This window comes from Lepisma saccharinum, chromosome 23 (assembly GCF_977018435.1).
Source record: "Lepisma saccharinum chromosome 23, izLepSacc3.1, whole genome shotgun sequence".
NCBI lineage: Eukaryota > Metazoa > Arthropoda > Insecta > Zygentoma > Lepismatidae > Lepisma > Lepisma saccharinum.
Window position 1 is genome coordinate 22762589 of NC_139251.1, and position 23400 is coordinate 22785988.

The 23400-nt window shown below is 38.6% G+C and overlaps 1 protein-coding gene and 1 pseudogene across 3 annotated transcripts; both read left to right on the top strand.

Annotated features, from left to right (window-relative positions):
* Positions 1-18: 18 nt before the first annotated feature.
* Positions 19-9142, top strand: LOC145977723 (uncharacterized). Of its 3 annotated transcripts, none has more exons than XM_083109961.1 (2): positions 19-410; positions 7987-9142. In XM_083109961.1, exon 2 carries the CDS (start codon positions 8001-8003, stop codon positions 8667-8669), a length of 669 nt encoding a protein of 222 aa, XP_082966087.1. In that variant the 5' UTR covers positions 19-410; positions 7987-8000; the 3' UTR covers positions 8670-9142. The 3 variants fall into 3 exon arrangements, with proteins under 3 accessions (XP_082966087.1, XP_082966088.1, XP_082966089.1); XM_083109962.1 differs by lacking the exon at positions 19-410 and adding an exon at positions 545-697; XM_083109963.1 differs by lacking the exon at positions 19-410 and adding an exon at positions 7000-7048.
* Positions 9143-13973: 4831 nt separating this feature from the next.
* Positions 13974-14972, top strand: LOC146005442 (histone-lysine N-methyltransferase SETMAR pseudogene; annotated as a pseudogene).
* Positions 14973-23400: the final 8428 nt, after the last annotated feature.

Below are 23400 nucleotides of genomic sequence, written 5' to 3' on the forward strand. Positions count from 1 at the left end.
TAAAAAATCCAAATCTCGTCTGCTGCTTTTGACAGATCCGTGAATTTGTCCATCAGCTGAATCTACTTTTCAGTTTTCATTTCACACCAGTTTATGTAGTGCCATAACCAGCGGGTGTGTCTGTAGGTTTTCATAGTGGATATACACACACAAATACGAACATTTAAAAATATCAAATATATTTTTTGGTTGTTTTTATCTTGATGAATGCAACAACTTCTCAAGCAGTCAGCTGTTCTACATTGTAAGAAAAGAAAAGGGACGGTAACGCGTAAGCTGTGTATCTGGATGAAAGTGCAAGGCAAATAACGCTTACCTTGTGACAGATGATGCTTCATCGTTCGTTATCGAAATAGTCGAAAATCTTCGAATTATAGGAGATAGTAACCATCGTATCTTCTACCAGACAGGTATTATGATTTTATTTACTCGTCAAGCACAGGAATATTTATTCATATTGACATTTTTCGAAACTGGGAGTTCCGTAGTTCTATTTTATGATGACATGCATGTGATCGAGATTTGTAGTCGTACTTGTCAAGTCTTGAACAAGATATTTTCCAGGCTCTAGATGGAAATTGGAACGTTTGTTTGTGGAATATGTTATCTTATCACAGTGGCGTATTTCAGCATTGCAAATTTGTGTGCTGTTGCACCACGATTACATTATACTGTAGTTGTATTTCGAGTTATTCAGGTAAGAATTGACAATATAGGGAAAGTCTCCAAGGTAAATTTCTCGTATCGGACAAACGGCTGAAATTTGCTAGTTCATTTAATTTGAATATTCGTACTTACGTATTCTGCATTAAGAAACATTGCTGAAGGTGGCATTTCGCTTATTTCATGGAAATAACCTCTATTTGCGACATATCGAGTAAGTTTTCTTCGTTTCTTTTTGCCTTCGGTAACACGCAAAATGGCAGTCACAGTTTCACTACCGTACTCGGCATGCAGTGATTCCACCCCACTGCACCCAAAAATACCTACGTAGCCCCACAAACCATTGACGCATAGCCCCACGAACCATTTCCGGTAAGGTTAGGTTAGGTAGGGTCACTATAGGTTACAATAGTGAAAAATTGGTTTCGAAAAAAATATGCGTAGCCCACACACCATTCTCGCATAGCCCCACGAACCATTGATGCATAGCCCCACGAACCATTGACGCATAGCCCCACGAACCATTGACGCATAGCCCCACGCACCATTGACACATAGCCCCACGAACCATTGACACATAGCCCCACAAACCATTTGCGGAAACGTACCTTCTTCAGTTACAAAAACACGTGTTTGGAAACACTGACCGGGATTACGTCATCAGACACAGGCTACATCCACCTGGAAGTAAATGGATGCAAGAGCTTTCGTGCATCGGTCACACATTTATATCGAAAAATAGATGATTTACCGTCAAAATTCAATGAACGATGAAAGAAAACACTTCCCCGAACTTTCACAAGTCTAAAGAAACTGCATTCGGTAAGTAATTTCTCCTGTAAATTTGAAGAAATCTGTTTGTCCGATACGAGAAATTTACCCTCCAATTTTGTTAAATTTCGGTATACTAACTAATTTTGGCCTCCTAATCAGGAATCTCTTATAAAAAACCGGGAGTCACGTCTGGAAATTGTACATTTTGATGAAACATTGTTCGTTAGCCCCAAAAACCATCCACGGATAGCCCCACGAACCATTCACACGAGGTTAGGTTAGGTTCCATTAGCACTCATTTCACCCCAAAATTCATCGAAAAAAATAGGGTTCGTACTAGAATTGAACATCATAAATCATTTTCTTGTAAAACAACGGCATGGTTGGGAACAAGGACAGGAGATTACATTTTCGTTCGTAAAACTACACTACACCTATATATATATGAAAAAATCAATCTGCTTTTTTCAAATTTCCAGACACCCCAGGTTTTTTACAACAGATTCGTGATTAGGAGGCCAAAATTAGTTAGTATCCCGAAAATTAACAAAATTGGAGACTTTCTCTAGTGTCAATTCACTCCGTTATTCATAAGTCATATAATGTGAATGTAAATTTTCCTTTATTATTTTCACGCTACTAATTTACTATTCCACAAACAGATTTCTTCCATTTTTACACAAGAAACTACCTACGGTGTCTAACATCTTCACGGTGTTTTCTGTTATGTGGGAATGTATCATAGCGGAAATTCATTATTTTTGTTGAAAATTAATTCTCCAATGCACAATAGCTTTTGGCAAGTACACCTGCGTAGATTATTGCACGTCGTGATTGTGTTTTATCGATTGCAGGGTTTCTAACCACGCCATTGTTTTCCGAAAAGATGACGTGTCATGGATGCGTGGTGAAATTCATACCGGGTGTGGAAGATCCAGTGGATTTTGTAATTGGGTACTTGAAAAACGAGTAGCCCCACAAACCATTGACGGATAGCACTGTTCAACAATGAAATTTTTACAGAAAGGAAAATGCCCAATCTTTATAGATTTTGGTACGCTGAATTCGAAAATGACAATAGTTTTTGTTTTTTAGCTCCCGTTTTTGAGATAAAGTAAAAAAACAATCGTAGAGATTTTGGTACGCTTTCGTAGAAGACCAGTCAGATACATGCCATCCTTCTACATCTAACGATCCCACCTTTACACCAACATCATCTAGTGAAATGCACAAAATCACGCAAAGTGAACTCAATGATCTTGTTAGAGACTTGGACCTTCCAAAACATAAAGCCGAAGTATCAGCTTCTCGTTTAATGGAGTGAATCTTCTGGAAGATAAAGCTCGAGTATGTACTTTTCGCCAATGTCAAAAGCCACTCGAAAGGTTTTTCAACACAACAAAGGAAATGACATACTGTACGGATGTTGAAGGTTTGATGCAAGAACTCAATATCTTATACAAACAGGACGATTGGAGACTTTTCATAGATGGTTCGAAAACTAGTTTGAAAGCCATGCTATTACATAATGGCAATGTGCTTCTTTCCATCCCAGTGGCATATGCAGCCCTAGCAAAGGAAAGTTACATCATGATGAGAGGTATTTTAAACAGCATCGACTATGATAAGCATCAATGGCTCGTATGTGCTGATTTAAAAGTCATCGGTATGCTTATGGGCCTACAAGATGGGTACACTAAGTACTCCTGCTACATTTGTGAGTGGGACAGTCGTGCTAAGAATTTACATTACAAATAGAAGGACTGGCCACGATGACAAACTTTATTGCCTGGCAAGAAAAATGTCTCGTGGGAGCCACTTGTAAATCCCAGTAAAGTCCTGTTACCACCACTACATGTGAAGCCAGGATTGATGAAGTCATTTGTAAAAGCAGCGAATAAGAGCAACGAACGAGCATTTGAATACTTGCGTGTAAAATTCCCTGGACTGAGTGCTGAGAAGATCAAGCAGGGAGTATTCATTGGTCCACAAATACGTAAGGTCCTTAGAGACCAGCAATTCGAGTGTATTCTCAGTCCTGATGAGCTAAACGCGTGGCAATTCTTTCGGAAAGTTACGTCATTGTTCTTGGGCAATAGGAGGGCTGAAAATTATATTGAACTTGTGAACGACCTTATATGTGCCTATGAGAAACTGAAATGCAACATGTCACTCAAAATGCACTTCATTCACTCACATATCGACGTTTTCCCTGAAGATTGTGGGGCGTTTAGTGATGAACATGGTGAGAGGTTTCACCAAGAAATCTCTGTAATGGAACATCGATACCAAGGAAGATTCAGTGCTTCAATGTTGGCAGATTTCTGCTGGACTTTGCAGAAAGACTCTCATCTTCACCATAAGCGGCAGTTGAAGATAAAACGCGTGTTGTAAAGAAGGTAGATGTTAATAGTATATCTTTAATTTAACTAAATTGACTAGCATTTCATGTACTTAGTCTAAAGCACTTTGATTTATTTTTCACATGATTTGTGAATAGGTTACATTTTACTAGTTTGCATTGTAAAAACTAGTCTGACAAAAATGATGTGATATATGGAATCAGCAAGCTTGTCATTCAAAAATTTTGAATAGAATATGAAAAATATATGTATCAGTATTTCAGTAGCAATATTAACTTCAACACCCTGTATCTTAAAAACTAGAGCCATTCGAGAAAAACGAACTCCATATTTGTGATCAGTGCATCGAATTAACCCCAAAACCACTGTTAATTGTTTGGTAAGTAAATGTGTGCTAGGCAGTGCTACGCTTGTTAGACTATGGCCCATTATAATATGTGAAGAACATAAAAGTTTCAATAACTTCCAAACCTGAGCTAATCTAGATTTTTAATTGTCATTTCCAACTTCAGTACACTCAAATCCATATAAATCAGCTATTTTGGCCTCTGTAAAAAACAAAAAGTTAAAATTTGTTGTCTAGTGTAGCCCAAAAAACCATTCACGCATAGCGCCACAAACAATTTGGTACTAGTTTACTATCCTTCGGACAGATTTCTTCATTTCTACAAAAGAAACTACTTACCGTAATAAGTTTGGGAATGACCGGACCCCTCTCCGATTTTCTTCATATTTGGCATACTCACTAACTGAGGCCTCCTAATCACGAATCTGAAGTTAAAATTTGTCGGAAACATCTAGAAATTAGAAAATAAGCTAAAAATAAGGCATTAGTTTTCGGAATGGAAACTGTCTATTTTCGCAAAATTTTTTGTTTCACAACCAAATATATATATTCCTGATATTACCACGACACCAAATTTTAACTATGTTTGCCTAACCTAACCACGCACCAATGGTTTGTGGGGCTAGCGCCAATGATTCGTGTGGCCAGCATCAATGGTTCGCAATTTCTAGACGTGACTGACAATTTTTAACTTCAGATTCGTGATTAGGAGGCCTCAATTAGTGAGTATGTCAAATATGAAGAAAATCAGAGAGTGGTCCGGTCATCTCAAGTCATACCTAAGTTTGTGTAGTATTGTCTAACATCGGGAAGGTGTTTTGTGTGAAGTTTAGGTAAGTTTTCCGTATCCTGGAAACTGATTTCTTCAAATTTAAAAGTTTGGGGCTCATTTGGGGGCAGGTGACTCCGGCCAATTTCTAACATGCCTTTAACAAGGAGTCTATAGTCTATAGAAAAAGCCAAGGAGCCGGAGTGGAGGTGGGGTCACGTTAGCGGTTGGGGGCAGTAGGTCAATTACCCCAGGGGCAGAGCTCGGAATCTGTGGGAAATTTCGACTCAAAAATAGTGAAGAATTGCAATTACTTTGATCAAAAAAACGTCAATACACCTTAAGGAATGTTCCGCGAAGCTGATACGTAAGTACGAATGTCAAAAATTGACGAAACGAAGAATTTATAGGTGTCTGAAGGATAGTAAATTTTTACCCGGATATGCATAATTGAACATACTGAGGAAATTTTTCGATGATGAAGCACATATTTACGGGTGAAATGAGTGCTAATGGAAACTAACCTAACAGACCTTACCTAACCTCATAGGCATACCTCGTCCCTGTGAATGGTTCGTGGGGCTGTCGTGAATTATTCGTGGGGGCTACCCGTGCATGGTTTTTGGAGCTAACATGAATGGTTTGTGTGGCTACACGTGCATGGTTTTTGGGGCTATCGTGAACAGAAAGTAAAAAGGAAAAGGTACTTACCCAATGAGATGCCGGCTATCTGCAAGCACAGTTATGAATGATGCACTAAATTATTAATGGGGATAAACGTATTTTACACTATCTATAAGTTTTTGGAACCTGTTCTTCTTCATACACCATACACACGCACAACACACTACGAACGCAAAGAAGCAATCACCACGCAGAACGCAAATGAGCAAAGCACACGCATTCACAACACTGACACAAAGATGAGCCTGCAGTGTTGTTAACTCCCATCGGTTACCACCAAAAGGCAATAAGGACGTAAAGTAGAGTCTAGCCAAAATTTTTACGTAAAGTAATGCGAAGAAGCTTTTAAAAAAATTCAACTTCATGAGTATTTTTTGGGTTACGAAGGTTGGAAACACTGCATCGACAAAATACAAGCACGACGCGTGATGATCTATGAAGGTGTACGCGCCATACTGTCTTACGGAAGCGAAACAACGCAAATAAATAACTACTCGTAATGTGAAAAATTGAAATTACTTTCATCAAAAAAAAAACGTGAATACACCTTCAAGAATGTTCCGTGAAGAAGATAGGTAAGTACGAATGTTAAAAGTGACGAAAGGAAGAAGTTACATGTGTTTGTGGAATAGTAAATTTTTACTGCCTAACCTAACCTCATAGGCATTCCTTGTCTGACGTCAGCAAGATTGTTGTGCGTAAAGGAAGACCATTAACTAAGTGTGAAAGAAAGATGGTTCGGAATTGCTGTGTATGGACAATCACCGTGGTAAATTGCAAGGTTATTTTACAAGTTCTACACGTAAATGTACAATTTTAACAAGTGACTGCCAAATATGAACTACAGGTACGTCATCAGGACACCGAAATTAGTAAGTAGGAGACATTTTATACAAATTGGAGAGTGGTCCGGTATTGTAAACTCATGCCAAGGATATGGTCTGACGATATAGAGGGGAATCCTCTCCTTTATTGAGTTCTATTTCACTCCTTGAAAATCACGGATAATTTTGACACACACATCTTTGAATTGAACTTTACAAGGTCATAGCCAGGCACCCTTTAATTTGCCAGTGGTTACCGATATTCTCAGATGCCAGTGTAAGAGGGAAACCATCTCTCGCCTAACAAAATATATATCAATAACCCCAATTCATGGTTTTCACAAGGTTCAAGTCAACATATCCCAGTAAGAATATTTACAATTTTAAAATATATATTTGACAATCATCAAATATATTGTTTACATTGTTCACCTCTTTTTCAAAATGCCAACCTTATTTTCCATTCACATTTAAGCATCATTCTAAAGTTTCACTGATTTGGTTATTTCTGGCAGCATTCTCATGGTTTCTTGTTGGATAGAAGCTTTCAGTTCATCTGAGGCCCTTGGCATTTGGGTGTTCCCCAAAGAGGAACCCACTGTGACTGTTTCCTACCTGCAGTACTGTAAGTAACACACTGCCCCCCCCCCCCCCAATGTGTGCCCATAATTGTTTTTTTTTTTTAAGTTTTCTTTTGTAAAATATCGATTCGCACCTACCTTTGTATTAAGTATGAACAAATATGAAAATACATGCATGTAATTTGAATCAATGTAATGATAATCGGAGGTGAAAGATCTCTTATTCACCTGGTCTTTCGGGAAAGGTCCTTGAGGTTTACTTCGTGCGGATGATAAAATTTAATCATAAACATCATCTGTACCTTTGGTAACGGTTCTGATTCTTTTATGATATTTTTTTTCAAATTCTCCTAACTGGAAGACTAATTATCGTAGAATTTTTGAAATCATTGTAACACGAAATTTGGACCTGCCTTAAAGTAATGAACACTGTTTGGATTTCGAAAAAGAGTTATTTTCCGTTGAAAAGCAACTGTAAGTATCGTATGCTAGTGGGAATTATTGCAGAAGTAAATCGGAACCTTAGAAGAATGCATTTAGGGACTTTATTTTAATGCTGGCCTCCCTGATGGCACAGTGGTAGCGTCGTCGCCTTTTAATCAAGGGGTCCTGGGTTCGATACCCGGTGGAGGTACAAGTGGTTCAGATCCCACTTTAAACTGTAGGTCCAGTCCCAATTAGCCTTACTGTGCATAAAGTGGACTTAAAATAACACCAAACCAAATCAAAATTTATTTTAAAGCTAAGAGAACGAAACCTGGCCTGCCACCATGTTATGATATGAAATGGTAAGGCAGTGCTATGTGTTTTTTTTTTTCGGTGTTAGGGCTGTGCTGATACCACTTAGATTTTTTAGGCATCGATGGGAATCTGTATCAATTCAAAGTGGCATCGGCCCTAGTATACACTAAGTATATTTGTAATCTGTAGAGAGAGTAATCCTATTGAAATATTAATGGATGCATTTGATTTCTTGTTTCAGTGTGTGAATAGAATATGGCTGATAGTACAGAACTACTGATTAAGAGTGAGGCTAACATCAAACCCAGAAAATCAAAGAGACGCCCCAAAAGAAGAACATTACATCAAGATCTTCAGTTCAAAGATCCAGACTGCAGTATGATTATAAATTCTATCTCCATACAAAAGAATGAAGCAATCATTCCAGATGCTACTGGAAAGAGACACAAAGGAGCTCGTAGAGGGAACATTCACAGGATCATGCTACGACCAACAAACAAGCCCAAAGCTCCAGAGAACTCCACACAATTTATAATAGATAACCATGAGGGATCTTCTTTGTTTTGGAATTTTGAAAATAGCACAAGGCAGGGCAGCGATTCTGTTCCGGGTAGCAGAGTTCCTCTTCAAGATCCATATCAGAACGAACTTGAGGAATTTAATGTCATGTGGACGCAATTAGGAAATCAGATACAAAATCAGAAGGAGCAGCATTCCAAACACAAAATGCTCCAAAGGTGGAATAAATCCACTTTAATCAGTGAAATAGTAAGACTTGAAAAACTAGCCATGATGCTGGAAGAGGAGTTGGAATTGAGAAACCCCCGTGCGTACATATCCAAGCTGCAAATTCAACTTCTCCAGCTGCAGAATGAGAATTCCTATTTAAAAAGGACAGTAGCAAGTTTAAAGCAACGGCAATGAAGATAATTGATCTATAAGTTTACCAAGATTTCTGCTGTGTGGCAAAACTAAATCTTTTCTGCTGTTTTTCTTAATTTATGATACTTATTATGTAATTACTAGATGAGGTTAATATGTTTTGAACATATAAATGGCAATCGACATAGTACAAACAAAATGATCTTTAGGTTTTTGATAGTACAAAACTGACTATGTACTGGATTGATATTTCACATTAAAAACTGATTTACTATTGCATAACACACAATTGTTTGAAAATGTTCAAAAGTGTAAGATGTGATGTATGAGTGATTTAAAATCACGTACAGTAATAGAGTTTGATATTACTGTACTAAGGGTTTATATTTTCACATGTAGTCTCATAAATAAGTGTAATTCATCAGAAGATGGACATATTATTACTTGGTTTGTTGACCACCATTACTTACCAGTATTGTTGTTAAATCTATGATGTAGAATGAATAAAACTTAGAAGTCTCTTTGCATAATTTTTCTGTGTACAAGTACAAAAAAGATAAAGTAACACAGTAAGGGCCGGTTGCACCATCGCCACTTAATCTGCCACTTTACAAAGTGCTGGATAACGACAGGCGGGAGATTTAGGCGGCGGTGGGTTGCACCAAGCATTTTTATCCTCGGCCTTGTAAGGTGGAACTTTCTCCTGCTTGTCGTACGACCTGGCAACAGAAACTGGAGAAAGTTGTGTTTTCGATTGTGTTTTGCTTGTTTATTACGTGCTAATATCTGCTTGTCAATTCCAAATGCATGCTTTTTCAACTGAAATATGTTTAAAAAAACTAAATATTATTGCAATAAAATGAAACAGCTGATAGAAGTAGGTAATGCACGTGTCTTACTCTCATATAATATCAAATGTATGTTATATGATACAATATAACCCGTAATCTTTCGAAGTAGTGGGATGCTTACAAAATTTTCAATTTATTTTTCACGTACTCCAATTAACATAATGCAAAAAAGAATATTCCTCGTCTTATCTTTCAGTAAGACATACGGTCACCTTTTTAAAAATATTAAACACTACTAAACAGTGACCAAAATTTTACGAAGTCGGACAAGTTACATTTATTCAATTTTTAGTGCAAGGCTGACATATCTGAGTTTGTGTAAATATACGGAATGAGAAGAGCAATCTTCTATTCTGCTCTTACTAATTTATCATTCGTTTCTGTTAATAATTTATCAATCCGTAACCCCTTCTTTAGCGAATAGCGAGTAGTATTATCAACGTTGACCATCTTATAGGTTTCTTCTTTATTTATAATGCAGCTTTTGTGAAAGTTGGTTAACGATGCAGATGAAAATTAAATTTTTGTATTCAAAACAAATTCGAATAGCACAAAAAAAAATCGTTAAGGTACAAGGTACATTTTTGGAATTACTATCATCTTAGCACAAAAGGAAGAATCAAATAGTAATGTAAAGTACCGTAGTACTGTATGTACGCATGTTTTATTCTTATTAAGAAAAAAGAAGAAACTCCAGGCTGTATATACTTTCAGATAGGTAGTTTCGTGCAACGTTATATGCTAGTGCAATGCAAGAACGTATATATTTCTTTACAAAAAACAGTAATATTCACCAGGAAAATATACACTATACATACGTACAAGCTGTGGTCCTTTTTAGACGAGCGGATAGGGACAGTATTAGCACCTTGGGTAATACATGCTAACAACACCAAACATGGCCTGCCTAACCTATCCACGTATGTATATAATAGCTTAAATAAACAAATTATAATTTGCCAAACCTATTTACATGCTTATTTATGCTATTATATGCCTACGTGGATAGGTTAGGCAGGCCAGGTTTGGTGTTGTTAGCATGTATTTCCCAAGGTGCTAATGATGCCCCTGGCCGCTCGTCTTTTTAGGCCAGTTATTTTGAAAAATCAAATACAAGATCATGTGTATTGCATATGAATGTTAAAAAAAAAAAACTTGAGTGCACGTTTTATGCATCTTCAGGCATGTAGATTCGTGCAAGGTTTATTACAATGGTGCATTTTCTTTGTATCTACGAAACGTAACACCATTCGGAAATTGTTCCTTGTATATACGTATCAACGCCGTAAAGATACTGCTGTACCTGTCTCTATTATTGCCAGTTTTAAAGTTAAAGTACAAAATCTCGCACAATGTAATGAAAAATATGTTACTTCGCATAAAACGTTTCCTCTAAGTAGTAAATACCGAAAAAAACTTTGGCATTTACGTCTTATGCTCTCCCATGAATATTAGGGTAGGGTTGGTTAGGTTAGGTACAAAACCAGTAGGAAATTGTTCCTTGTACATGCATGTCAACATCGCAAGGATGCTTGTTAACAGTAAACTTTTTTTCTTTGCCAATTTTGGAAGTTAACATACAAAATCCCACATATACAATGTATACGTTTCTTAAAACATTGGTATTACGTCTTATGTACTACTAGGTATGTAGTTTCTTGCAAGGTTATTATTGTAAATGTGTGTGTTTGTAAAAAACACACCACCATTCGGAAATTGTTCCTTGTACGTACATATGTATGAACTGGACGGTAAGAGTAGCTACTGCTAAATATTATACGTGCATTCTTTGCCAGTTGTTATTCGGAAACAACACATTACTTGTTTATTTGCAATGTTACATTCACACCAATGGCGACGGAAGTGACTCTAATAATATTACACGTGTTTCAATCTTAAAGATTACAAATTACCAGGATTGCGAAAAAGCAACTGATGCATGGTGTACATTTCGTGTATTGCGTCTGGTTGAAAAAAATTGGTTACAGCAAACACACATTCATTTATTTGGAACGGCATTTTAATACAATTTTGCAAGCATCAAACGCATTACTTTAACCTGGTTTTATTTTCTGTACCCTCATGCACTCAAATCCTACATACGAAATTACAGTGAAACTGCTAATGCTAATATCAATATACAACATTTTCGGAACACACACGAAATGACCATCTAATATTCATTTCTACACATATATTTACAAACGTTGCTTTATTTATTGCCGTTCCTGGGATAATTAACAAATCCACCTTTTTTTGCTGTTATTTGGTAATGCAAAACATGCAGCAAACTTTCGCAATTTGCAACAGCTGATCGAGACTTTGCCATTTTATCAACTATAAAAGTGTAAACACAGATTATACTAGGTGCTGCATGTATCTGTTGGCTGCACAGTGTACTGCTTTTCCATGTTTACCTGGCACTTAACGCGTTAGGCGGAGCCCCGACCGCCACTTACGTTACACGGGACTTTAAGTGCTAGGTAACGTTAGGCGGACATTGAACAACCGCAAAACGGTGTTAAGTGGGGGATAAGACGTTAAGTGGAGATGGTGCAACCGGCCCTAAAGGAAGCAAATAAATTACTTGCACCATTGACCAGGGCATAACTAAAGATGGTGGAGTGTAAAAGTCCAGGGGCTCATGAGGTGAAGGGGTTGACCACTTTCCTAGCTCTCTTTCCTTTCTTTGTAATAAAGCAATTTCAATGTTAATTGAACAAAATTCTAATCTGTGTGGCTACGGAAACATTAAACAGCATGTCAGTAAAGCACTAAGAAGCTTTTTAAGCTTTGTAACCATATTACTGTATATTCATCTGCTATTGCAGTCTACTGTTCACAGAGAGAATAACTTTCCAGTTTCAGCATTACCATGTGCCTTATGTAATTGTGAACATTATACTAGCATCAGTGCTCTGCCAACTGTGTTTATATTGCATCTGGACCTAAGGTGCATGTCAATTCAAGAGCAGTGAAAACGTTTTTCTTGATTGATTGAATTCAGTTATTTTGCATTGTTTTTCTACCACTTTTCGCTAATCTTGACAATATGTGATGCTATGATGAAAGGACACTCACAAAGCCCAGTAGGGTGGAATGAAATAAATATTATTTTTAAAAAAAATTCTACTAGTGTGGAAAAGTTGCCTTTTGATGTAAAAACGACAAAAATAAAATTTGATGGTAATCGGAGCATGTCTTGAGGTGCCGCAAGTACGATAAAGTTTCATAAATTTTAATTTTTTTTGCTCTATTTCAACCCTTTTCTCCGAATTCTTATCTGCGCTATAAAAGAACAAATCAAAACGTTTGTACTTTTTATGCCTTTCTATTACATAGAACAAACGTTTTTTGGGGGTTTTAAATTTATGGTGAGGATAAAAAAATAATTATTAAAATATTAAATTTAAAACCCCCAAAAAACGTTTTTTTCTATTAATAAGTAGGCATAAAAAGTACAAACTTTTTCATTTGGGCTTTTATAGCGCAAATAAGAAACTAGAGAAAAAGGTTGAAATAGAGCAAAAAGAATTCAAATTTGTGAAACGTTATCGTACTTGCGGCACCTTAAGACATGCTCAGAGGCATACATAGAGGCACCAAACTATGTCAGTTTTTCAAAGTATTCCCCCTGAACATCCAGACACCGTTGCCATCGTTGTGGAAGTTCCGTGATGCCTTTGGCGTAGAAAGATGTAGGTTGGTGTCGTAACCACTGCAGGACAGCGTTCTTGAGTTCCTCATCTGTCTGGAATTTCGTCCCGCCCAAATGCTCTTTTAAGAGCCCCAAACAAGTGGAAATCACTGGGGCTATATCTGGACTGTAAGGACTGTGTGGTAAAACCTCCCAGTGCAAGTTGGCCAGCGTTGTTTGAGTCAAATGGGCCGTGTATGGCCTGGCATTGTCATGGAGAAGAATGACATGTTTCGACAACATTCCAGGTCTTTTCTTCCCAACGGCCCCACGTACAACACCGATATTGACTGTATGCGCTACGTCATGGACTGTTACTCGCCGATTTGCAAGGATAACTTGCTGAACACGCACGATATTCACCGGAGTGACTGCAGTTGGGCAAACGTGTCCGTGCGGTTCATTTTGCTACCAACTCCCGTCCTTCACTGAACTGTTGACACCATTCGTATACTCTTGCCCGTGACAGTGTTTGTTCACCATACTGTGCTTGCAGTCTACGCCAAATTTCAGCAGGTTTCACCTTCTCCTTCACGAGAAATTTCATTATACACCGCAGTTCCACAGCAACAGATACACTACTTGCCGCCATCTTTGTTTATACTATTCGGCATCCGCCAAATGCATCGCAAAGGATCATTGTTACTCGCAAGGAATCATGGTCTGTCCTGCCGAAGTAATGCAGCGCTACATTGTTTCATTAATATTTTACGCACGAAAGTCCTGGTCAACCTTGAATGACCCTTGTAGATAACAGGTCGCAGTCAGTAGTTCGGGAGCAAGTATTTGCAGTGAACCATGGCTGTGTCGAATGCAGTAATCAGGGCGTGTTTACTGTATGAGTATAAGTTGGACACAAAAGGAGCGGAAGCAGCAAGAAAAATATGTGCAGCGTTTCAAGAAGGTACAATTAGTGAACGGACAGCGCAAAAGTGGTTTCAGACCTTCTCGAGTGGCGATGAGACACTGGCAGACAAACCTCGATCGGGCAGACCGAAATCTCCCGATATGAACCAACTGAAGGCAGCAATTGAAGAGGATTCAAGTCAAACGAGTCAAGAACTCGCTCAACGATTTGTGGTAAGTGCTGAAACAATTTGTATGCACTTGCATGAGCTTGGCAAATCATGGAAACTGAGTAAGTGGGTCCCGCACGAGCTGACTGCTGCAAACCGTTTCCAACGACTGAACATTTGCGCTTCCTTGCTCACTAGGAACAACAAGTGTCCAATTTTGGACCACATTTTGACGTGTGATGAAAAGTGGGTAATGTACGATAACAAGAAACGCTCATACCATTGGCTATCATCAAATGACACCATACGTTTAACTGCAAAACCTGCTCTTCATCAGCGGAAGGTGCTGCTGTGTGTCTGGTGGCCTACGGCTGGGATTGTGCATTATGAGTTCTTGGAAAGTGGTAAAACCATCAATAATGAGGTGTACTCCGCGCAATTGCAAAGAGTGGCCGAACAGCTTGCAAAAAAACAACCTGCATTAGTGAATAGGAAGCGTGTTCTTTTTCACCAAGACAACGCTAAACCGCGTACAGCAAAGGTAACCCTGGAGGTGATTTCATCTCTCGGCTGGGAACTTCTGCCACATCCAGCATATTCACCCGACATCACTCCATCAGACTACCATCTTTTTTGTCTATGGACAACCATATGCGCAATCGACATTTCCAAACTCGCGAGGAGGTTGAAAACGTGGTGGTGCAGTTTTTTGCGGCCCTACACAAAGACTTTTTCAAACACGGCATCTACAGGCTTGTACAAAGATGGGAGAAGCTTGTAGAAGCGGATGGTGGATATTTTGCAGAATAAATATAAGGTAAACACATTTGTTTTTGACCTTTTCTTCTTTGTACTAAAACCGCATGAACTTTCTTGGTTACCTGGTAAAATCAAAGAAGGTAAAAGGAAAAACACACCCGACAGTGGAAAATTTTGAATTTTTTCACTGTCCGGTGAGTGTTTCCTTTTACATTCTTTGATTTTTACTTAGCTCTTTTGGCACTGCTTCCTTTTATCCATTCTTTATATATATGTATATATATATATATATATATATATATATATTGTATGGAGAATTTTACATCACAATTCACTCTACGCTTACCACCTCCAACGAGTTCAGTGTCTCAGTGATACGGATTGTGTTCCTAGAGGGACGTTTGTCAGTGGATGCAACAACAGGTTGTACTCAACCCTCGTTTTGCAAGTAACATTTTATTTACAGATGAAGCAGGGTTCACACGCGATGGTATTTTTAATTTTCATAATTCTCATGTTTGGAGTGTATTAAACCCACATGCTGTTTGATTGATTGATTTAGTATATTTTACTTCGCGTTTTGTGCCTCTTGGCTAATTTGCGAAGGTGGGGATGAGTGATGAAATTGATGAATGGACATTCACAAACAACCAAGCCCGACCGGGATTCGAACCCGGGACCCTTGGCGTCGCAGTGCGATGTGCTAACCACTTGGCCACAGGGTCGGGCACACATGCTGTTCATGAGGCACCACATCAGCAACGTTTCTCATTGAATGTGTGGTTAGGGGTACTAGATGATTGTCTCATTGGACCACACATTCTTCCAAGAAGACTTAATGGACCGAGGTCACTTCGGTTATTGCAGCCTGTACCGTGGCCTCCAAGGGCACCGTATCTAAAACCTTTGGATTTTTCTGTCTGGGCTCACCTCAAAAGTGTAGTGTACAACACTCCCGTTGACATGGTTGAAGAACTGGAACAGAGAATTGTACATGCTTGTGACCAATTCCGAAATGAACCTGGGGTGTTCGAAAGAATTCGAAACTCAATGCGGAATCGCGCCAGATGGAAGGACGACACTTTGAACAGCTCCTTTAACAGGTACGAGTGTACAGTAATTGTAACGTAGAACATACTAAAGTAGTGCTGTATTCTTGTTAAAGTAAGTAGAATGTTCAATAAAAGCAATGAGATCTCCTGATTTTTCATACTGTATTATTGGTATTTTACCAACTAGGACATTTACAAACACTGAAGTCAGTGATGGCTTGTACCCACACATTCGCACACATTATTAGCATTTTACCAACTAGGATGACGTTTACAAACAATGAAGTCAGTGGTGGCTTGTAATCACACATTCGCGATTATGTCGAAAATGGCTCATTTGCAGACCCATGTTTACAGAGACTTTTTTTTGCTTCTATTATCGTGTACTTTCACCTGTGTCAGTTTGTGCTATTACTTTAAAGACACCCTCTGTGTGTGTGTGTGTGTGTGTAAATATGTGTGTGTGTAATTCTTGATCTCATGTTGACAGTCACATACAAGGGCCTACAGGGTGATTCAAAAGTCCCTTAACACCCCCTATAAAAAGTAAATGAGTTAGGCTGGGTCCGCCATATTGAATTGAACTCAAATTTTTAAATTGAATGGGGGTGATGTGCATGGACATCCCTAAGGATTCTTTCCAGGGAGGGGCAAGGAAGTAATTTTTTTCCCAGGTGGGCGGAGGCATATTTTTACCCATAATAGTTATGCCCACTGTAAAAACACTGCTAAAGTCTGAAATTATAATGGTCCTTCAACGTACTTATAATTATTAACATAAATTACTGCGACTGAAATGAAATTGTGTGAAATATGTAATTTTTAGGTGGACATTCATTTTCCGGGGGGGGGGGGGGGTAACCCTCCTTGCCTCTTCCAGAACATCCATGGAGATGTGCAGAGCTGCCGATTTCTTCAGAGAAGGTGGGTACAAATCTAAGTAATGCATAAATACTGATTTCATTCTGTTTGTGATGGGGGAGCAGGGCAGGGGGGGGGGGCAAAATTGCTTTTTAAATTTATTTATTTTTGTTGGGACCTAATACACTTGAGTTAACCTCTGGGAAATTGTAATTACAATAACCAGCCTTTGCAACAAAACATATATATCAGGTACATCGAACTTTATTAGCTGGAGAAAATAATCACTACTGTGATTATGTAATTATGCAACATAATACTTTACATGTAACTTTTTACTGAGAATTTGGTTATCATAATTGGTTTATAATACTTATTCTTACAATCCTTAATAGGAGTTTAATATCTTCACACATTTAAAAAAAAAAAAAAAAAAAAAAAAAAAAAAAAAAAAAAAAAACAAGTTAAAATTTTCATCCAGACGAGGTCAATTTTTGGCATCGCAACTGTCCACCCAGTCATAACATACTATTCAAAATATACCATGCGTTTTCCTTAATTCATAGTCGGTTTGAAAAAGGAAATGCTGAAATAGTAAACGCACAAGCACAAGAAATACACTCAGACTGAGTGATAGTACAACATTATTGATTCTGCCTATTTCGGAGCAGAATCCTGTGTAATTTCCCACTTGTGTGTGACGTAACTGTGTGCAAAAGTTATGTAATATGTTGAAAGTTATACATTGGGCCCTCTGTAGGAAGGGGATGGGTGCAAACGAGATCTGGAGGGCCGCCCCCTCCAGTTTTGCCCATTGTGATGTAATATATATGTGACACTGTTTTATTTTCTCACACCTGGAAAATGATACATTTGTTACAAACATGCAGTCATAATTCTTCCTGATTAATAAGTTGAAGAAACCTTCATTACTTCATTTCTCATGAAATTCTAGCCTGGAAGACTGGGGTGGGAGATCTAAGGTTGGAAATTTTCCAGGTTTGTCCCTGTTTAAAGCGGCTCCAGGGCCCACCCAGCCTGAAATCAAATAGTACCCAGTGGGGGGGAGGGGGTAAAGGCAGCTGGAGCATGGAGCATCACCTCTAAGATGTCCGACATCGAAAATATGTGGGGCTTACCCCCCCAACATACCCTAAATGTGTCTTCATGGCACGCCGCTATATGCACAGGAACTTTACCTGTATATATTGTATTCGATTCTGTACCCCTGAGAAACTATGTTTAAACTTGTCTGAGGCCCCCTAAAGGCTTTACTTGCCGCCCCACCCCACACTGTGGGGTTTTGTGGCTTGTAGATCCGGCACTGTTTGTGCTTATAATTGGAATGCAACAGTGACATATACTATAGTGGAACCACAAGGAAAGGAGCTTGTGAGAACCACATCACACTTGCAGGCGTGGGGGAGAAAAGAGGCTTCAGCATGGTCTGAGCCATTGTTGCCAAGCCTATTAACTCCCCGACTTTTCCAGATTAATGATTTCTCACGAGATCATCATCTTGGGCATGGAGAAGAGAGGTGGAGCAGAGCATGTGGAACTCCACTCAGCCATGAAAAGTGCTGTTTGAACTGCGAAATTATGCTAAACGCTACTCAATTGTACTGGATTAATATATTTTATGACTATCATTACATTACTATTTTTAGATGGTTCTATTTTATCCCACCTCAAAATCTTTTCTATTTTAGTTATTTTACGTGGCTTTTGTGCCTCTATGGGTAAATACGATTATCGAGGATAAATGAGGAACTGATGAAATGGCATATGAGATGGCACAAACACAGTGACTTTCTAGCATTGGCAATATAGTTTACATATATTTTTTTCTAGCATTTGGGGAGGGAAGGTGAGACCCCAGCATGAGGGTTGTTACCTTCAATTCACTGGTCTACAAATTTTCATGAACTTTCTGCTTATGTTTATTTTTTAGTTTTATTTTCATAATTTGGACCTGCTGAACACGAATATGACATTGGTTTTGCTGTAATGTCAGTTTTTTTGGAATGATATGGGTCGTTTATTATTTTTTTTACTCAAAGTGAAATATGTAGCCTATATGTCATATGTATTATGTAGAAAACATAAAATGACAAACACAGTAGTCAGTCCCAGTAAATTACATATATAATGAACAGTATAACAATGAAAAATAGCTAAAGCAATACAATGAAATGAGCAGAATACAAGGGCCACTATTTATATTTTGAGCCTTGGCAACACTGACTGAGTTAGGCACGATTTGACGTTTGCACAGAATCGTCTGGCATTATTGACCATAACGTACTTCAAATGTTTTGTCAATATCTTCATTTGTGTTGTTTATGTTGCCTTGGAGATTGCGCGACAACAAAAAAATGGAATTAACTCGTGAACATTTTCGTGCGATGATTTTTTACAATTTTTGACTTGGATTATCAAGACAAGAGTGCATCGATCAACTCACTTCCACATTTGGCGATGAAGCCCCATCCTTTGCCACTGTGAAACGCTGGTATAACGAATTTAATCGTGGCCGCCATTCACTCACCGACGAGATTCGCGAAGGTCGTCCAAAATCAGTTGTTGTTCAAGAAAACATTGATGCTGTGCAAAACCTAATACTGCAAGATCATCATGTGACATACTGTGAGATTGAGGCAACCATAGGCATTAGTTCCACCAGCATATATAAAATATTACATGATCATTTAGCTGTGAGAAAGGTATGTTCTCGCTGGATCCCACACAATTTGACAACAAATCAAAAAGACGCTCGCGTCAATTGGTGCAAACAAATGCCCAATAAATACAATCGTGGTGCTTCAAAAGACGTATATAAGATTGTAACAGGTCACGAATCATGGATATATGCATATGAGCCGGAACGTAAACAGCAGTCGACTGTATGGGTGTTTCAAGATGAACCCAATCCAACAAAAGTTGTTCGCGCTCGAAGCACATCGAAACAAATGGTCGCCTGTTTTTTCGGGAAAACTGGTCATGTGGCAACTGTGCCTTTAGAGGAACGTAGAACGGTCAACTATGAATGGTACACAACAATTTGTTTGCCAGAGGTCTTTGGTCAAATACGGAAAACAAACAAACGCCGTCGGATCATTCTTCATCAAGACAATGCCAGCTGTCACACATCTCGTCTAACAATCGAATTGATGGGTCATCCGCTGTACAGTCCTGATTTGGCACCCAATGACTTCTTCTTGTTCCCGAATGTCAAGAATAAATTGCGTGGACAACGATTTTCGTCGGCGGAAGACGCCGTTGATGCGTTCAAAAATCATATTATGGAGGTGTCTCAAGAAGATTGGAAAAACTGCTTTGACAAATGGTTCGAACGAATGCAAAAGTGTATTGACCATAAAGGAGAATACTTCGAAAAACAATAAAGCAGTTTTCAATGCCAAATTCCTGTTTTTTCATTGTTAGGCTCAAAATATAAATAGTGACCCTCGTACATCGATATTACACATCAGTTCCTTAATTTAGTTTATCTTATGTGACAACATGCTCAAAAGTGATTATTTGTTGTTCGTTGTCTTTTGTTTGAAACACTCCCTTCCCCTTCGTCACGAACTAATCCCCAAATGTAATCACCCATCATCACACAGTCCCATCTTCCCTGGTACTGCTTTTCATGAATTGAGCGTCCTTATGAAAGTGATCGCTGTGTTCTTCGTTTCTCTCTCCCAAATTCTGCCGAAAGAAATCAAGATGCGAATGAAGCATGTGTAATTTTGCAGACATTCTACAGCCCCGTGCTCTATATCTATCAATTAGTGTCTTAACTTGATCGTTGTGAAGAGCTTCACTTCTGTTGTGGAGAAGAAATCCTTCACCAAGCTGTGGAAGGTCTTCCATGCATCTTTCCATATTTTGTTTTAAGTTCATTACTATTTAGCTTGAAACGAATCTGTAGTCCTATACAAATGCCACCCATAATTTTTGCCTCTGACAGATTAGGAAACATTTCTTTTATGTACTGAAAGCAGCTGACTCACTATACAAATTGTTTTGCCAACCCCAGTTTAATGAGCAGCGTTGGTAGGAGAATCTTCTCTCTGGGCACTAAAGCTGCACTTATCACATTGGGTTTTCCTGGGATTAGCTCTGTTCTTTCAGGCCACAGTTTGCTCATAGTGCTTGCTTCTTGCTCGACTGTCCCAGAGACAGAGAAAACAAGAATACTTTGTATACCCACTTTGTAACCCAAGAAGAAAACCAATTATGTTGATATCACCACATATGTCCAACTGGCGTTTCTCATATTGGATTTTCTCCAACATCAACTTCACACTTGAGTAACTTTCCTTCAAGTGGATGGAGTACGCAACTGGAATTGAAGGATACTGGTTGCTGTTGTGTAAAAGAATTGCCCTCAGACTACTTTTGGAACTGTCCATGAATAAACACCATTGTTTTGGCTCGTACTGATATCCCATTGCACTAAAGAGACCACTTATATCAAAACAGTAGCACAGACACTCTTCCACAGCAAAAAAAACACCTGGTGTCTCTTTCTGTATTTTGTTATTCTACAGGAAGGAAGTAGCAAGTTCCACTCCTTCAACCGTGAAGCTAAAAGTTCAGTCCCGACTAACATAATCAGGCATACCGACGGTAGATTATGATATATGCTTAATGTTGGAGCTTCAGACATATTTTTTGGTAAGTTCAGGTCTCTAATAAGGTCATCTAGCTCTTTGTAGTTTAGTAAATGGGGTTTCTTGCTATCCTCATCATCAGTAACAGGGTCACCAGAACTGTCCAAATCACTGCCTTCTTCCGCAAACGTGGTTTGCATTGGAGGCGATGGTATAGGAGGATCTTTACTGTGAGGAACAGGTGCTCGGGAGGACGGTATGGTAGGGTATTATTGTAGCTGACGCCTGTTCTTCCCTCTCTTGAAATGTGTCAGGTCAATCATGCAAAAGTAACAATCATCGTGATGATTTGTAGGTTCCCTCCACCCTCGCGGAATCACAAACGGCATGCCATTCCTGCTACCATGCAACCAATGTTCCAGTGCCGACTTGCAGTTACCATACGAAACATGTAGAGCCCATGGTTTGTCCAGATCACCAACAGCCATTCCAAAGTACACTTAGGCTTCACAAAATTTTGTCCCTGGAACAATGACATGTAATTTGCACTTCCGACCCGCTGACATAGTGTTCCATAACAAAGCAAATGAACTTAACGCAGATTAGCACACAACTAAACTGAAGTAGTAGACATGGTGGAGAAAAAACAACCTTGAAACACAACCACAAGGCCAAAGTAGGAATTCAGGTGGGCGCTTGTACTCTTCAAATTTACGCACCGATAAAAACAACTAGATAAACCAAACAGACGAGGTAGACATGAAGGGGGAGTTTCGAACCTTTAAACAAGTTAAAATCAACAGCAACTGTGCTTCCATCTAGTGACAGTAAGAGTAAATACACCCATATTGCTGTGGCTAAGCCAGCAGTGTGAGAGAACAAAACATGCTAATATCTTTCAAAATGTTGATATTTCGACAAAATTGTTGCCGGATTCATGTTTAGTGGGTCGAAATCTATAAGAATTAATCACAAAACAATGGTAAGCAAAATCTTGTTGATCAGTGAAGGACTGCTGTATAATTCACCAATATTTTTCATGTACATAATTAATTTTCTTCACCATGGTGCAGGACACGCTAACCCATGCCCACCCTTAAAGATATCTGTACATCGAACACCAGCAGAGGGCAAATTGGTTTCAAAAATTGTCCGACAACAAAAGGCAGTACGTTAACTTCATTTGTGAACGCAACTTTCTTAGATTTTGTCATAAATATTCTTCGCAAAAATACAGTCATCACAAATGACTGGCTCTTTGTGTCGGTGCTGAGAAAGGGCAAACTTGAGGGTGTGTTTCGTCCCCACCCTCTTAAATTTTACAACAGGAAGATGCGGAAGAAATGAAAGACATTGGTCGAGTTCCTCAGATTGTTTACTTTCTTTTTGAAACATGTCCACTCCTGAAATGGAGATGTTCGGTTTCCTTTCACCAAACATAATTGAAGAAAAAAACGAGTGTTAACAACAAGAAATTTGCTGAGAATGAAGCGAGACAGTTCAATTACAAAATACCATGTTTGCCTCTCCTTGGAAAAAATCTGCAGATGTCCCAAGGTTTGGGGGCAATTGCCCTCCCCTTGCTCCCCCTCCCTCTGAGAACATCTTTCATGCTACTATTACATCATCAGATTTTCTGGTTTCCCAAGGAACAATCTTATTAATTAAAAATGCCTTGTTTCTCCTTTCTTTGTTCAAAAACTATTTTTAGAGCATGACTACAAAAATTTCAATATTTCCAGAAACAAGAAATTTGCCTGACTTTCCCATAACTTTTCAAGAAAAAAATAAATTCCCTGACTTTTCCTGGTAGACACCCTACGACTGTATTTGTTCATCTTTAGTACTTAGTGAAAAATATTGTTTGAAATTATGGATGGCCACAAAATACACATTTCAAATTATTCGATACCCATGT